Source organism: Xylocopa sonorina, chromosome 2, assembly GCF_050948175.1.
Source record: "Xylocopa sonorina isolate GNS202 chromosome 2, iyXylSono1_principal, whole genome shotgun sequence".
NCBI lineage: Eukaryota > Metazoa > Arthropoda > Insecta > Hymenoptera > Apidae > Xylocopa > Xylocopa sonorina.
The window spans coordinates 16,566,162-16,584,119 of NC_135194.1; the positions used below are offsets into that span (position 1 = coordinate 16,566,162).

A 17,958-nucleotide genomic window follows, 5' to 3' on the forward strand; every position below is an offset into this window, starting at 1 on the left:
AAAATGAACTTTTAACACCGATTAAAAGGACGGAAACGGTGATTAAAGAACAACAACGAACCTGCGACGTTCTAAAGGAACTCGTTCGGCATCCATGCTTTCCCACTGTTGAGCAAGGTGATTCACGCAATTACTACAAGCTAGCACTCTGCCGTGACTATCCATACAGGCATTTTCCGAAGTACGTGCCATTCCCCTTAAACATGGAAAATGCATAGCGTGCGAATTCATTCCTTCCGCGCTCGTAGATAACCTTTCGGTAACAAATAAACATAGTAACGATTAAGACACGAACGATTATGATATACGCAGGAAAAGAGGTGTCAGTCATCCGTGTATCGTACCATTCCATACGAGAGCGGGAGTACAGTCCCTCGCAAATATAGCACTTATAGTTTTGACCGAGAGTAACAGTTCCGTTTTCAGCAGGACCGTTGCTCGGCGAGTTCCGTTGCCCAGGAGCGGACGCTTTTATGGCGGCGCTGCGTTTGTTCGTAGCAACGCTCGACTTGTTCAAATCGTACGGTTTGAAACGGATGTCACTGCCGGCCGAATTGGCCGGGGACTTTGCCACTGCGGGCCTTGGCGAAGGGCCTTGCTGACGAAAATCCACGCTCTGCCCCGAAGATTGAGACTCGTGATTCTCTCCGCCGAACACTTGCTGCTTTTGCGGAATAGCCTTATAACAAATGGAGCAAACTTGCACCATCCCCTGAGGACTAATAGGACTAGCTCCTGGCGGAGGTCTCAGAGTATAAATAAAAGGATAGTACGCCTCCTTCTCGGGATTAGGACAGCAGTAAAGAAGTCTAATACTGGACGAAGGGTACTCGAGCGCGCAAGTGTAACAAATAAAGGTAGTTGTATCCATTGCCGGTGCTTGTCGCTTACGGAGTGTATAATTCCGATCACCGTGCGGTACTCCTTGCCGCGTGTACGCTTTCCATTGTAACAATAGATGATTTTGACACGCTGAACAGGCCTGCAATCACAGACAAAAAGAGTTAACTCGAAATACATAGACATCGAGGCACGACTAATTCATACAGTAAGAACAACGAGACAAATGTAGACAAATCTATCTGCGTATATGTATACATATATATATATATATAAATATATGTGTATATACCTGTACTCGACCAGCACTATCCATCGGTCGGCTTCTGCTTGGTCTTGGATGAAGCATTAACGAAGGAAAAAATGGCGGAGGACTGGCAGAGGGATGTGGCGGAGTTGGCAGTGGTTTTGCTGCAATATGACTAAGTGACCCTCTTTTGAATTCATCCCCGCATACGTAACAGACTTCGGTAACTGAATTTTTATCTGGCATCGAAAGGTCTAAGATATCAGTGCCGGCACTCGACGACGATCCACCGCTATATATGGCTGTAATCGTTCGATATTCAATGATCACTAAATAGTTAACGCGATAACTGTTTGGGAATAAACATGAACGAACGACAATATATTTTTTTATCATTCGAGTTAACTCCGTGTTAACTCCGTGTTACAAGACTTAAACCGCGGCTAAATAGTAAACAACGAAGTATTCAAACACGAGGTTAAAACTTACGTTGAGGTTGTGGTGGTAAAGCTGGTTGGGGTGCTGGTGAACTCCTGGGTGCATGTCTCAAATCCAATGCTGCTTCGTTCGATATTCTCGAATCCTCTACGGGTTGTCGAGGACTTTGTAACCTCTGATGCGGCGATTGCAGTCTTTGATGAGGAGATTCCATCGTAAGCCTTGCTTGCTCTAAATGTCTGTGCGTTTCTGCCGTGTTAGAATGTGGTCTTGGCAGTTCAATGGAATTTGACGGTGGTCTCGTTTGTTCCACTCTAGGCGATGGTGAATTTGGCGGTAGCCTCGGAGAGATTCCAACCGGTCGATTCTCCGGTCTGAGCTGCGGGTTTTGGTCATTCGTTAGGCCCAAAACTTGAGCAGCGTACTCTCCTTGAAGAGCCATTTCGGCTCCTGTGAAAGGGCCGCCGTCGCATCTTTTCAACCAGTAAATTCGTTGACTATGAGGTCTAGCATCTTGTTCGTAGCTCTCCCACTGTTGTAAGAGCAGGGTGTAGCAAAGACTACACGCCTTCACTGCTCCGCCTCTAGCTCCCTCTCCACGATAGCCAGCTGGCGGTTCATGGGATTCAAGAAACGGAAAGTAAGGTTCGTTCTGTGCATTGCCTGGACTCGGTTTCACTCTTAGCCAATATTCTCCGTGACCTACTGTACCGCAAACAAAACAAACCCTAGCCCCTCCTGTATCATCCGAAGACAGATTTGGTTGCGGGTTTGCAAGCGATTGCCCGTCAAGTCCCGGCTCATTTTTCACGTACAGTTTACTTTCCATCATGTCAGGAAACCATTGGGTCTATTCAATGCCCTTTTGTATCTCTCTGTTTGGCACGCATATATACGATCACAAGATAAGACTGGCAAAGAATTTTAGAATTTTGCAAATACCTGAAAATATAAAAACACTCCATTAATCATCATCTAACGATCCATGGATTTTATTATCTATTAACATTATTATCGTTCATTTTCTAGCACAAGAATGTTATAGTAACGATTCGCATAAACGACGCCTTTCATTAAATATGGAGGCAGGGTGTACAAAAGGACTCAAGGTATATCATTTAAAAATATTTGGGAAACTTCATTGTATGCAAATAGTATGCAATTATTGGGGTGTAGCTGTGACCTCATTCTTTGTTTAATGCATAGAAATAATTTAGTTGTTACGTCTATTAAAATACATCGGCTCAATTGTGTGTAATGCTTAATAATTTTGTTCGTGGATCAGTAAAATGTAATAAAAAAATATTGCGCTCTAAGGAACTCTTATGTATTTCCATCGCAATTATACTTGTCCAATGTATAGTATTGCAAATATTTTGATGTTCAATTATATCAATATACGAATGTAGAATAACCCGTACAGACAAAAGTAATTTAAACGCGAATTGTACTAGTTGAAAATTTCTATAAACTATCGCATTTAATTTGAATTTATCACTTAATCGAACTGAAGAATGGTCGAAAATTGTATTTTACGTCTTTTTATAGCAACCCATTTAAAAGGGAAAATAGAATATATTGACGGTAAATACCGTCATACACACTTATTGTTAGTGAAGCATTGCAACGTGCGATGCTTTTAGAATACCGTAACATGTGGTATTTTTGGAGCGTTGCTACATCGACGTTTACCGACACCGACCATAAAACACTTTCTCGGATATCGGTAATAGCGGTAAAATTGATGAAAGAACTGTCTATTTCACATGTATCGGCAATGATTACGAACGAGATGCAATTTAAGGACAGATAAGAAAGAAACACGAGTCAAGCACAAAGGTGAGCACTTTCAAACAAATCGATCGAACAATGCATTATTTCAGTGACGAGAACACGGTTACCAGTGTAACTGATGCTAAATTATAACTCTTACGGTGTAGTTTCCAGTTTTCTTTACAAAACTGTGAAAGAAATACGAGTTGGTTAAACATATTTAATGCAATGGTGGCATGCTCGATGGGGCCAATTTGTACAATAAAGTTTTCGTGATTTAAATTCGATTCAAGACGAGAAAGTAAAATCGAGACAGTCTTCGATAAAGTTGCAGAGATTTTCAGGATGAAACGAGGAGAAGGAATGTAGGAAATGGATGTTGGATATCGCAGACAAGGCAATCGTCCACTCTTTTCGCTACCGAAATACGCACCCACGGGCACTATCGTATGCGCACACTAAATTTTCCATAAAACACTCACGTTCTCACAGTTCGGGAGAAGTAACCACCACATTGCTAGTCTGTGGTGGTGATTTTGAACGACGATACGTATTATTTAGGCGAAGCAGAGCTTCCTTATCTCAGATTCTAGTCTCTGCCATACGTGCTCGGGCACCACACCGAGTTGCGGGGTGTCACCTTCGAAATAACGTTCTGCTTCGTCACACTCATATTTACATGCACAATGTATCGTCTAATACGCCCCGAATCCGTATTACACTGCCGCATATATGAAAAGTATAATAAAAGACGTTGCGCGACTATGAAAAATACATTTTCTGATGGCATAGCACCACGACTTTGGCTCAATTCACCGCCATGTTGCAAAATTGCGATCTGCTTCCCATGATGCCACGCAGCTTCGTCATATGACAATGCCGCTACGTCGACCAATCGGAAGGTAAGACGCATGCCCAGACTCGACAGGCTTTAGCTCAACCGCCGCTCGAACTAATCTCGCGCCACATTTAAAATTTCTTCGTTTCAGCTTCGCGTTTCAATTTCACTAACATATCACGCATGCCGTCTATTCTATTTTCCCCTTTTCTAACGATTACGTGCAGACCTTTTAAATCTACCTCTATATTTACTTTCACGAATATGTAACTTGCAAATACATACGAAATATAGACTTAAATAATTAACGTAATACGATCATCGATTCAACGATGAATTTTGTTGGTGCGTGCATTCTTTCATTTAATTTCTGTATCAAGGTATAAAATTCCTATTATTCCTTATTTCCAGTGGTATGTCGATGCAAATGTTACAGCCGCTAAAACAAAACATAGATTAATAGAAGATTATTTCAATCTTATCGATATAATACGGTACGTTGATTGAACTTTCCATTGAAAGTACAGTGTTGTACAAAAAATTGTGTACTATGAATAAGTAATTATTCACGATGGGCATAATCACCGTGTCATACGCGATAATTCAAAGGTGACCCTGATATGGATCGATTTACTTAAATTAAATGTATCTATATATTATTTTCGATCGTGGTGTTGGAAGGTAGTGGACGATAGGTGCAATAAATGGGAATAAACGGCACACAACGATTAATGTTTCATAGTATTTATAATCAACAGGTCGGGACATTGTACCTTCGTAATGCTAAAAATTAGTTTGTATAGATTGTTATCGGTCTCATATGTATACGCCACTGTTAAAAAGTGGAATCCTGTTGTACGTAATACTAAAAAATAATTGGGAATACTTTAAAAATACTCTTTGCAGATAATAAATCTTAGAAATTCATTCTCACCGAGAGGATTATCTTTCGTTTCCATCATACGGGTCTGACAACTACACTGATCTCAAATTGTTTCGCGTACGCATTTTATACAGAGAGTTGGAATCATAAAAATTGTTAATATTTTTATTATAACGATGTTATTGTTATTATCATTAAATTTACATGTATATCGAATAAACGGACATAACGGTGGTACAAATTGTTTCCCCCCTAAAGGTAATAGACTATTATAATTTATAAAACATTTTTTTTCATAGCAATCGCTTTTGAAACGACTTTGTAATGCACAAAAGTTGCCGTTGAACGTCGGTGACCAGGAAAAGAAAACGAACGTTTTCATGTCTGTCGAGCGCGGGAACACTTACTTAGTGACTTCCACGCGATACCTGCGCCAATATTGTCGTTCAACTATAAAACGTACAACGTTTCGCGCCTCTTTTAAACAATCCCCCGATGTCTCAAATATTGAGAAGCAGCGTAATCGCTATTTCCTTAACGATAGGGTATAAAAATACTAAAGGAAATTACAAGAAAACGTAAATTAAAGATACGTAGCGTGAAAAATGTCAGGAAAAAAGGGATTACGCTGTTAGTGACTTGACGGGAATCGATATTTTTATCGTCATCGATAATTGTTATTAAACGTAGCAGCGTATATTATAAACGATATTATCGTATTCCTTATAAATAACTATAAACTAGATCTGTGGGTTTGCATTGATGAATGACTATAAACGATTCCTTTGTCTTTCATTCTCTCTGGCATTCTCTACGTCAACACGCATTCAGAATTGATAAAATGCTAACGACAGGTGTTCGACGTGTGTAAGCTTGCTAAGCAACGATGGTAACGATAAAAGTGTCGTCGACGTAGGACAAGAAAGAAGACCGACATTTCGTTAGAGCAGAATATAAAGGACACGTTAATATTCCACGCGATTACATTCGATAAAACGTTTCTATCTCATTCTATCCTGTTTTGATTCGGAATCAGCCTTTTCTCGTGTACTCGTTTGTAAACAGACTGTACACCGTTGACTCCTCGATTATCTTTGATTAAACTTGAAATTATCTCTCGCGTGTAGAGCACATCAATTAATATACGCGTTTCTTTTATTATGACTCGATTACTTAAAAAGATGGCATTTGCACTGAGTTTGTTAAATTAGATTTAACATTTGGTGAACTCATGAGTTTTACTCGTTTGACCCTATCCTGGGTTATCTCATTTCTTATGTACATATAAACAGATATTACCGTAACAAGATTTCCTTCTCGTACAGGACGTTTCAAATGAGAAACAATTCGTTACGCGTTATCGCTTGCCGTTCGTTTTAATCCTACCTAAATGTTATTGGCGTGAACGAAATTCGACACGCGAAACTTTATCGCGTTACCAGTTAACCGGGATGCGGTGTCGGATGCAACGAGATTCGCGTTCCTCTTAAATGAAACATCCTTTACAAGGAGGAATATTTTAGTAGTCGTTTTGTAAACAACGTTGTGTACGTATGTAATGAATAACGTATACCGTAATAAAAGTACGAAGAGGCATTGGTTTTAATAAAACTGTTTACCCCCAGTGCCTCGGTATCGTATCCGATTAATGAAAGTGTGATATCAAGAAAAAATTTAAATATATAATCTATCTAAGAGGAACAAAAACATGGAGAAGTATTGTAAACAACAATCAAACAAACAGAAACTTGGTCCGATTATCGATAAAAATAAAAGCTATATGTGTATGTGTGCGTGCGTTCGTGTGCACGCGTGTGTATATAACGCACTGAATTTTGCATTGATATAAATTATACTACTCTTTGTTGAAAATAACGGCAGCATTGTTTTTCGAAGGTCAATGCTGCTAATAGCACTTTTCGGTCGCACAATTAAGAAATAGAGATAATATTGTTACTATTCAATTAAGAAGTATCGTTAACATCGCTAACATCATACCGTTATATTATTACAAATAAGTAAACAAGTATTTAAAACGCAATGATTTCATAAAGATTCCTTGTCAAATAATATCGATGGGTCGATCGAATTCTCGTGACGGTCAAAGGGAAAGAGATGTAAAAATTTAAGAATAAAATAGAAAACAAATTAAAGGAAAGATCGACACGTACGTTGCTAGGAAATTTCTTATGATCTCGCAGCAAATAATCGGTTTACGTATCCCATTCGTAACGTGTTGAAACAGGTAACTCAAAGTTCCTATTAAAATACAGTAAGGGAAACTATATAAAAAAATATCAAAGAGAGAAAGAGAGAGAGAGAGAGAGAGAGAGAGAACGAAAGAAAGTGAAACTTAATAAATTCTCTCGATCTGGCAAGCGAAGAGTTTGAGAAAAAATCTTTGCAAAGTGTCGAATTTAGCGTGGCGTCGTTCTCAAATATTGTCGCCGTTCACCATGGAGCTTTCAGTTGTTAAAGCCCTCTTCTGAATTTCCTCTGTGGAGGCGTTGCCGTAGATTGGTTCGATAGACTCCGAGAGCGATTTCGAACTCTGTTTATCGACGTGCGTTAGCTCGATGGGAAGATATATCGTTCGACAATGATCGATGTCAGCTCGACAGAGGGGACAACGCTCGCACCGTCTAGCACAATCTAGGCAGGCGACCGCGTGTCCGCACGGAAACAAAGCGGTGTCCAAGCTACGGTCCATGCAAATTCGGCACAACATAGCGTCCAATAATCTTGCTAAACATTCCCGAGATTCCTGCAAATCAAACAATTTCAAACAGCTGCACCTATTAACGATGCTGCTTCTATAATCCGATACGACACCTTGCACTTGGGATCTTCGCAGTCTCCGCAGTCGTGCTTCTCCAAAACTTCTTTCCCGTCTAGCATGTTGACAGTCGCAGCTTCGCAGTAGAGAGCGCGCCGTGCGTTGTCGTACACTTCCCGGCAAGTTCTACGAATATCGAACACATATTTCTTTCCTAGCGTCGAATCTTCGTTAAAAATAGAGATTATGGTACCCTATGAAAAACAAACATTTCTTTTATCTCCTGCTCCTTTCTCGAACAACGGCCATCTATTACTAATACTTAAATGTATGTATATATATATGTATATATATATACATACCTTCAGATCGCGTATAAATTGGGCGGTTACCGCGCTTCTGACCGTTTCGCAGCTATAAAATGCGTGCTTCTCCGTAATCGCTCGGTAAAGTCCGCTAGCCGATTGACTCGAGTCCAATTTGAAATTCAACGATGTCTCTTCACCGTCGAGAGAGAGGTAAATTAAATGAAACATACGACGTTGAGTTGTTGCACTTTGTATCGCTGTGTACGGTATGCTGTAAAATGAGCGTAGAACAGTGTTACTTTTTATGCCGTCGAACGCGCATTCGGATACTATCGAGCAGATAAACAACTCGACAAAGTCCAGAATCGCGATCGAATCTTTTTATCTATATTCCTTACCCTTTGGAAGGCAAGTAAGTTCGAGAACGGGAACAGTTCGTTTGATACGTAAGTATGTTTACTTTATATTAGAGCAATCGTCTTGTACGTACTTTTGCGTTTCCTCGTCGTGATTACGATAAACCGTGATACCGTGAGGGCCGACACCGATCATCGATACTCCATTGTAACCAAATTTACTGTGAAACATCTCCTGGCCGAAAGCATCCAAATTGGATATCTCTTTTAGTAGCCAATATTCGGCGGTGGACGTTTTCATTCCCTAGAAGAAAGAAGAGAAGTACTTGTAAAAATGTATTCTCCGGTAGCCATTAAAAAGGAAGGAAGAAAAATAATGGCCAACCTTTATTTCCTTGTGCTGTTGAACTATCCGTTGAAGAAGATCCTGTGGTTTCGGTTCGCACGGCTCCGCGGGTTGTATTTGACAGCACTGCGAGTAAAGCGCATGCGGTGGTGATTGCGCATCGTAATCCCCGCCATCGGCCTGCGCTACCAGCGCTACCAGACGCGCCACAGAACCCCAATCCGACACTTTCAATCTACCCTCGAGCAACTCCAATCGAGAATGCAAGTAGAATTGATGCCTGCAATCGAACAATTTTCAGATACAGTTTTAAATAACGACGAACAATCGAGAAAGCTTGGGAACTGGGAAACCTTATCGCTAATTAGATACTTGTTCAGCGTTTATTTTCAATTTGACATTAATGGAGTTTCGATCGTCGAAACTTTGCCAGATATATCATCTCCGCTAACGATTTGCGTAAAATACGATAAGAAAAAAAAGGCAGGGGAATTAACTGAACGTGGGAAAGGTTTCTACAACCAGACAGGAGAAAACTCTGCGACCGCGCAATCTCCGGACACTGGTTCTCGAGAACCAGGTAACCAGCTTCGAGGTATTTAAAAATATTTAGAGAGCTCCCCGAGCAAGGCTCGCGAGTGGTAGCTTAACGCGAAAAGGGGTTATACCAGAAAATACATACGAACTCTAATGGATTTCGCTGGCATTCGATTCAGATTTCGTTTAGTCTTTAAAGATAGTCTTTTAATTATCCGAGTCGTTACACTACACGTTATCGGATCGATGTTTCTCGGTTACCATCACCATTTCGCATAGAACAGTAACCGTAATTACCTAAGTATGGCTTAAGCTTTGTTGTTCGCAAGACGCGAAGCGCTGAAAGCTTTCTGAAAGTTGTCCGACCGACAAGTTTCGAGTGGGCACTCGTACCAATGCTAACCCGAGAGCAGAGAGTTTATGCAAACCGCGATGAAACCGAGGAATAGCAGGTCCGTGACTGCTTTAGATTTCGAACTGATGTTCTCCACCTACGATTAAACGGGAAACGCTCGCCGGAATTCAGACCACACGAAGAATTTTTACGTCCGAAATAGGGACAAGTGGCAAGTTAAGTTGCCCTCGGGTAAAGGATGGGATCATGGATACAGGAACGAATAACTTCAAATTACACCGTTGTAAGACGTGAAAAACGCCGGGAAATCCAACGTAAGTGATTCGAGATTTATGGGGTTCAGACAGGGCTATTGTTTCGCATCGTGAATATCCGATACTCACGATACAACACGATTACGTGTTATACGTAGACGTAGTACGTGTTAACAATAGCCGTTGTAACAACCTTTGATTTATAACGCAGAGACAAACGTCCGCCAACAACGTCCGATACTCGACTCTCGCCGTTCTACGCTCTGCATTTATGCTCTTTGTCCTATATCTCTGGAATTTCACCATTCCCATCCCTCGTATCGATGATACTCGGAATACCAAATTACTTTATTAACGCCGTTAGATATATCGACTCTAACCGCGCGTATTCCTCGAAACGAAAATTATTCTGAATTATATTATTTGTTTATTTCGCACGCAATTTATTCACGCAACGACTAGACAGTAACGAATAAATTCGTATATACAAAGCGAGAAAGATATTATTTACGTAACGTAAGCGTAATACGAGATCGATTCTGCCTTAATGAAATTCCAGCGTCGCAGTTGGGATACCGAGCGTGTGACAAACCGATGATAGAGATCGAGATTCTTATTATCCACCATCGGAAGATTTCTCGATAAATGGTTCAACTAGTTGAAAAAAGAAACCTCGATCGAACGAGAGAGAGAGAGAGGGGGAGAGGGGGGACGAGGCACGGCATTAATTACTAGAGCGAGCCGATTGCGCAACGTTTAATCACGGCGAGATACCTTCGAAACTCTATCGATGTACGAGCCAATCCCGAATTCTCTTCGCATTGTTGCTCAATCTTCTATTACATCCCACCCATGGCTCGAATCGACCCATTGTCCGCGCGACCCGATTTATCCGAACCCGAATATATTTGGATCGCCGATCGCATTATCCGGCTCAACCGGTATACCTCCCGATCGAGTTGATCATGCAATTCTATACGTGCCCGACCGACCATCTCGAGAACAGACAAGAGAGCTCTCTCGCATCGTCGCTTCGCGACACGAACTCTCGCCTCAGGGAAAATCCATTTCGGAGGATCGATTTTCATTTCGACTAAAATCTGGGTTACTCTACGTACATCGACAGTGCTTTGTTACAAGTGTACTCGATTTTACCTGGTGGCTTCTTGCAGCAACAGGTGAGGCGGTACCCAAAACTTAACCCTCAACGCAAATCTTAGCGGCGCTACACCGCCACACGTTTGTCTCTCTATGGGATTCCTCAGATTCAACCAAAGTTCCTCGCCTTTCGCGTTTTGATACTTCAGCCCGAAGTAGTCGCATTCCTTGCTAATGCCCAAACAGTCGCATGCCTGTGAACAAAAGAACAGAGCAACTTTTCAATCACTTTTTCTTTTTTTGCCACCTGTTCCGGGCAAAGTAAACCTTTGACATTTTTACGCGAGTATTCGGAAATAGATACGCGGATATCTGGTTATTCCTAGTCCGCAAAGTGGGCGAAACTAATATTTTTTACACCGCTACCTCGAAACGAAGTAATTTGCATTCACCACGTGAGAATTAATATCGCTGGATGGACGAATTAAATAAACTCGTTGGCCCGACGCGCCGCCTCGTACTGTTTTCACGCTTGGCTCCACGCTGTCAGATTACACGTAGGGGCGCGACAAACTTTCGTTTCACCGAATAAATCGCCGTAGCTCTCCTGCAAAATTTTCTTCCTCGGGTTTTTCAACGATACTCGCTGCGCAGTCTACATTCTCTCTCTCTCTCTCTCTCTCTCTCCTTCCCCTCGTTTTCCTCCGCCGACAGCTCGAGAGGGTCGTTAGAGAGCGGACGGAACAAGAACGCGTCCTCCTCTATCCAAGTACAATACCACTTAGCCCGCCATCTTCGCCTTGCAACTGACCCTTCCATCCCTCTTACGATAGCTCACCTTTCTTCAGGAGACGTCTCTGTATCACCCCTTTCGTATCGGTATGTTTTACGGAACTTGAATGAGTATCGATTTTCCATTTAACAGATACGAAGCGTTTCTCTCTCTAAAACTATGAAGGTATCCCAACGTATCCACAAATTTCATGTACGAACGATGTCCATGCATACTGAATTCCAATGAAAGAAAGTTCCTTTGCTCTCGAATTTTTAGGTCACCGCGAATGAAAGGAGAACGTTTTACCTAGTTGGCGTATTAGCTCCAAAACAAACTTTCGATTCGCACAACGTTACCATTTACCACTATATGAAAATAAAACTGACAAACTTTCACGTACAACTCTCTGCGAACATCTTGGCTTTAGATAGTGGCCGAATCAGCGGAGATTCTCAGGATGTTTCTTGTACAATTTGAACGGTAAAAGAGTTGCAAGATTAACGCTCGAGTCGTCAAAGGTTTAAGCGTGCGTTAATTATACCATCTAATCACTCTGGCCATTACGCAACTACTCGTGAACCGTTTGTCTGGTACGCCCCGTGAAATTCTGTGTAGTCATTACAGTAATCGGGCAGCTAATTCGCAAACCAACATTCTCGCGATTAAATAGCGTGCTCGTACAAAAACAAGACCATCTAATTTATTAGTTTTGTTTCGTTTTCTACTCTTTTCAATTTGCTTACTTAGAAAGCTCGATTATTCGAAATTCAGCTAGAGAACAGGGAGTACTTTTTTATATGTTCACCTTTCAATTTTCCAGCTCCGATGTAACGATGTTTTCAGTTGGAACGCCATCCGATTGATTTTCAAAGCCCTGGAAAGATTTCTCGACACGTGAGACAATCAGCAATTCGTTCGTACAGAAAGCATACATACGTTCGAAACGTGTTTTCTATCCAGCGTATCATTGAAAGAACGGGCAACGAGTACCGGTGCTCACCTCGAGCACATTCTCTCCCACATTCGAATCGAAAATTGGCGAAACGAAAAAGTACACCTTCGAGACGCGAAAGCACCCTTTTTAAATGTTCCAGGTTTACTTGAACGCATGCTGCGCTTTTTACGTATGTTCTCGGCCAGCTCGATAGTAAGAGAAAAGTCGAGGACGGAGATGCAAATGTTCGAACATTGCTCGGTAGAAAAGTTAATTTTAGTTCGGATTATGTTCTAGCTGGCACGCTACTCTTGGCACGTATTCAGGTTTGGCGTTCGCGCGGACTAGCCGGCAGAAAAATATCGGTACAAGCACCACTTTCTATAGTAAACCATGAATTAGCAGCTCGAGGGAGCCGAGAGAATAAACAGGGACGCGTTATCGCAAATACTTTTATCGGCTGGTTCGCTTAATTTTGTTCATCTGTTTTAACTATTACTTAAACGGTCCGTATAAACAGACACTTATCGCGGATCATGAGACCCTCTATGAATCAACGTTACGCGTATCAAGTTCAAGCTGATCCGTCCAATACGGTCAGGGTTGTACGTACAGCGATACTTTCAATGTTACAGAGTTGCAACCAAAGAGGAAAGGAGAAACGTTCGTTAGCCGATCGATCGGCTCGAAAATGTGAACGGAATGAAGATGGGATCCCCTTGACCCAGGCATATTCCGCGGAGATAAAAATCAGATCTGGAATATTACATTCAAGACGGAGGTAAATATCTTTTCGGGAAGATTTACTCCCTGAGCTTCCTCTCATTAATGCGAGATTTGCCTTTCAACTATCGACCGTAGAGGAAAGTTACGTATTTACACCGACGCGTTTACTTTCAGAGGGCGATTTCTTCGTTCTCCACCTGCAGAGCGAGAGAGCTACGTAATTAACGGGCAGAAGTTTCGCGGTTCGGATATAAACGCGATACCTCGAGTAAACAGCAATTCTGGCCGAAAGGAATCGCGTAGCCGTCCAATTGCACAAACTTGCGATCGATCGATTCGCGGACGAAGCTAACGATAGGATAATGGAATGCTGGAATCCTCCGAGAAGCGAGGCACCATTTTAATTGTATCCTTAATTAACCGTTGTGTGCGGAGAAGTTAAGGGATCGGGAAATTCACGTTCGAATTCGTTCGCTTCCGTATCCACTTTTCCCGCGAAGCGACGAATTTGGGACGCGAATTACGCCTACTGCACACTGTAAAATTTCGTTTTCTTGCGTTCGCGCGAAAGCAAACTCGTGCTCGCGCGGTTCCACGACTTTCGCAAACCCACTTCCGTTTACTTTGTCGAAAGGTTGCGCGCGTACGGCTTCTTCTTCCTTTTCTATCAATTGTTAGAGCCAAGCATCGTCTATTAAGTAAGTTATTGCGAGCTCCGTGAAAGTAAAGTTAGCTCTTGAAAAAATCCCTCGGGAATAAACGTGGCGAATAGCTTGAAAGATCAGTTGGCGGACTCGATGTTCGATCGAATTTTGCATGAACACGTAGACTTGGTTACGTGCCAGTTCGAATCGGAAACAATGGAATCGATACGCGATATAAGTGCGATTCCCCCTTCTCGTCGAATCGCTTTCCACCTTGGTTACCCGCTCGCTCGCAAATCCGTGGAAAATTGAATTCAGCGGTCATCGTTGGGGGAAAGTATAATGGAATACGATGGTCGATTCTAAAACGATTCTTTCTCTCTGGAGAAGAAAAACCGATGGGCAATGAATGGTTCACCGTAAACTCCGAGAGGCAAACAACCGTGGGGCTGGTCCCACGGGCTGCTGGGACCGGAGCGCTAATTAAACTCAATTTACCTAATCACAGTTAGCAAGTAGTTCTAACGTCTTCTGCGAACTTCGTCCTGTTCGTAATTTGTTACGCGCACACGGTCATGGTCGTATATCGCGTATAAATCATATTCATTTTGGATAGAATAGGTAGCCGTTTGAACGATTATGCAGGGTGACAAAAGTGGACGTCGCAAAAGTGGACGATGTATCAAACTTGAAACGAGCAACGCGATAAAATAGCAGGTTTTATCGATTGCGTAAATCGATGATCACGGCGTAATTATGGTGAAGCCGGCTTGAAATTGATCAGGGAAATGATTGATCGATAATTGGTAATTATAATTGGTAGCTAGGCGAATCGAACGGCAAAGGAAAAGAATAAAATAACCGGAGACTGTGTGTGTGTGTCGCGGCGGATAAATAGAATTTTCGAGAAACGGGTCACGAAAGTCTACGTGAAACGGCTTACCTATCGATCGGGCACCGAGCACCTATTCAGTTTCGCTCCCAGACGGCCGATCCGATGGTACCGACGTAAACGTATTAGTATCCAAAGTACCATTTAACGCGTTTCGCTAGCTTTGATGTGTACGCCCAAACAAAGGTTCGCGGTTCGAGTATCGAGAATTGCCGATCCGCTGATCAAACGCGAGATATTTTCATATGAAACCTTTGCACGCCGCTCCCCGTGTCGTTACATATCGCCGGTAGATGTAATTAATTAGCTCGCGAACTCGTTGCGGAACGGTCAGCTATATTTATAGAACAAAGCTACAAGAAAAACAAAAAAGGCTGCGAACATTTATAGAACGTGGTCTCGATCGAGTACACACGGGTACAAAGTACAATCCGCGATACGCGCTATCCGCGACACGTCGCGTAGGTGTGTTTTCAAATAGAATTGTCAATTACTGGCTATTCTAGTATTTGTAATGAGTAAAACACTGTTACTCCCTCTCTAACGGATTCTCAATTGTGTCAAGCCGATTTTTACGTTCCACAGAAAAACCTGACAAGTTTTACATAATCACAAGATCGCCCGATGAATACAATCTCCTCGCTGGGTTACGTATTCATCGCTTGAATATTATTAAGAGACAATTGATTGGTATAGACCGATAGAGTATGCGTGAATTCAGAGGTTTTATCCTACAAGAAATTTTCAAACCTTTTATCATTTATTTTGCAGCAGACGGTTCGGAGTTTGGTAAATCTTGCCCGCATCCATCGACTCGATGAACAAAGGGAGACTGCGGGTCTGTATCGCTTGTGGCGTAATACCGTATCCTCTTGTGCCCTTTAATCATACTTGAACAGGACAAACTGATCGACGAACTCGTGGACGAATGCTACCGTTCGATTCGTTATCGGTCGATGAACATTTATTTCGACAGTTTCGGCGAACACGAACGCGACTATCAATAACAGGTTCCATAACTGGTTCTCCGAACGTTCGTTACGTTCTAATTCTGCGGTAACTCCACCGCGAGAACAACGTCTTTGTGACTTTTCAGAGTTAAACGGTTCACGACGATATTATTGGCGCCACGTAGAAAACAGCCTTGAAACACGCCAACGTATCGGCTCTGTTTCTCACGGTTATCCAGTCCCGTTCTCAGGGGAAATCCGAGGGACAATACGAGAATAATAGAACGCTACGCGGATACGCGAAAACTTTTCGAGCCACGTACGTATTAGTCGTTCCCGCGTAAACTTTTTTTAACGAAAGTGAAGATTAATTAAAATCGATTACGATATAAAACGCCCACAGGTTGCCCGTTCGACTCGCAGATTGTTCTCCACCCTGCGTTGGCTCTATGCCAACGCCAACGGTGGTTACCCTTACCCCTCGTCCAACTTCTTACGATACTTTCGTCAAAGTAATTTGCATTATCATCGGAATAACAGAAACTTGTTGAATAATCTTTCGAATGTGGTCGACGAGAGCCGGCACCGTTTTTATTCCAAGGTATACTCATCGGTATACTTATGTATAGGAAGTTTGCGTCATGACTAGAAACTGATCTCTCCAAGCGATTCATCGGCGCCTGGAATATCGCCAATGCGCGAAACAGAAAGTTTTCAGTAATCATCGATTAACGGAACCAGCAAATTATTTGTCCGGTGTTTGCAAACTCGATTCATCTCTGTATCATCGTTCATTGTTAAGACTGTTTAAATCATTCGCTCGATTAAAGGCAATCTCTCGGCAAGTGGCGAGCTTAACGACATAATTCGCGACGGGAGGAAGGGAGCTCTCCCGAGGAAAAATACGTTTATTCAATGCAACAGCAACAGACGTTACAACCACTGCGAACACGTTAGATAGAATTTCTGGATAAGTTCCAACGCATAGGTAGGCCACGAGTGCGTATTTACGTAGACGTAGGTCAGGTTATGAGAATGGTACAGTTCTAGGTGATGAGGATCTTTTCATTTCCGGCTGCCGCGTCTCTTCCGATTTAACGTATTTCACCCAATTTCCGTGTCGGTCGTGAAGAATCCAATCACTGCTCGCGTCTGATCCGACCCGCAACCTAGATATACGTACACAGCGTTACTGTTTCGCTCTTTCGAAATTTTCCACGCTTCCAGTAACTGTCCTCCAGAACAGGGAACATTCTTATTACCGATTTAACCGCTAGTAAACTTTCTTTCCTTTCATGGTGCGATCATACGTCGCGGGAAGTGCGAAGAAGTGACCTCCGGTAAAAAGGGCCCGGCAATTTCCCGATGTAATAGCAGGTCCGTTGTCGGTGCAAAACAGGCACGATAAAGCCTCGGGATATTGCCTTATTCAACGGCCGTTGAACGCGCTGTGGCGGAGTGGCTGCTGCAAAGAGGCTTTGTTGTACCTCCTTCTCTTCTTCTTCTCCTTCTTCTTCTTCTTCTTCTTCTTCTTCGTTCCCTTCGTTGCATGAGAAAGGATAGCTCTTAGGTCTACTACTTAACCCTTCCAGACAAAAAGATACGTAGAAAGATACGGGGACAATGGATAAGAGGGAAGGGTAAATCTCATCGGGAGGGGGGTTACACTCTCGGGACTTATCGACTCGTACAAATTCCAAATTTAAAGCTCGCTATCGCTGAGCAAGCACATAAGGACGCAACGCTAGTAAACCATTTGTAAAAATAGCTGATAAGAGAAATTAATCTTACGAGCCCGTAAATCCTATGCTATAAAACAATCGACATTAAGTGTATACGTACACTTCAGGAGGCAGACTACGTACGTACCGTTGTAGGTATAGGTAGTAAAAGTTTTAAAGCCCACGAAGGAAACATTTACTTAGGAGCGTCGGATAGTGATGAACGAGCTTTCTATCCCTTCGGTCGTTTCCACCCCGATCTTCGTT

The 17,958-nt window shown here is 42.3% G+C and overlaps 2 protein-coding genes across 2 annotated transcripts in view; both read right to left on the reverse strand.

Annotated features, from left to right (window-relative positions):
- The window catches only part of Px (MAP7 domain-containg protein plexus), a 32,553-nt gene extending 28,409 nt beyond the window's left edge, over window positions 1–4,144 (reverse strand). The window contains exons 1-5 of the mRNA XM_076910534.1: window positions 3,781–4,144; window positions 1,577–2,467; window positions 1,133–1,389; window positions 345–982; window positions 62–253 (exon numbers count right to left, since the gene is read on the reverse strand). Of these exons, the coding sequence (XP_076766649.1) occupies window positions 62–253; window positions 345–982; window positions 1,133–1,389; window positions 1,577–2,357 (1,868 nt within the window). The 5' untranslated portion in view covers window positions 2,358–2,467; window positions 3,781–4,144. The remainder of the gene's footprint in view (window positions 1–61; window positions 254–344; window positions 983–1,132; window positions 1,390–1,576; window positions 2,468–3,780) is intronic.
- A 3,160-nt stretch (window positions 4,145–7,304) lies between these two features.
- Window positions 7,305–17,958, reverse strand: part of Dnr1 (E3 ubiquitin-protein ligase defense repressor 1) — a 79,580-nt gene continuing 68,926 nt past the window's right edge. The window contains exons 3-8 of the mRNA XM_076910521.1: window positions 11,107–11,303; window positions 8,845–9,085; window positions 8,594–8,763; window positions 8,158–8,374; window positions 7,852–8,049; window positions 7,305–7,783 (exon numbers count right to left, since the gene is read on the reverse strand). Of these exons, the coding sequence (XP_076766636.1) occupies window positions 7,454–7,783; window positions 7,852–8,049; window positions 8,158–8,374; window positions 8,594–8,763; window positions 8,845–9,085; window positions 11,107–11,303 (1,353 nt within the window). The 3' untranslated portion in view covers window positions 7,305–7,453. The remainder of the gene's footprint in view (window positions 7,784–7,851; window positions 8,050–8,157; window positions 8,375–8,593; window positions 8,764–8,844; window positions 9,086–11,106; window positions 11,304–17,958) is intronic.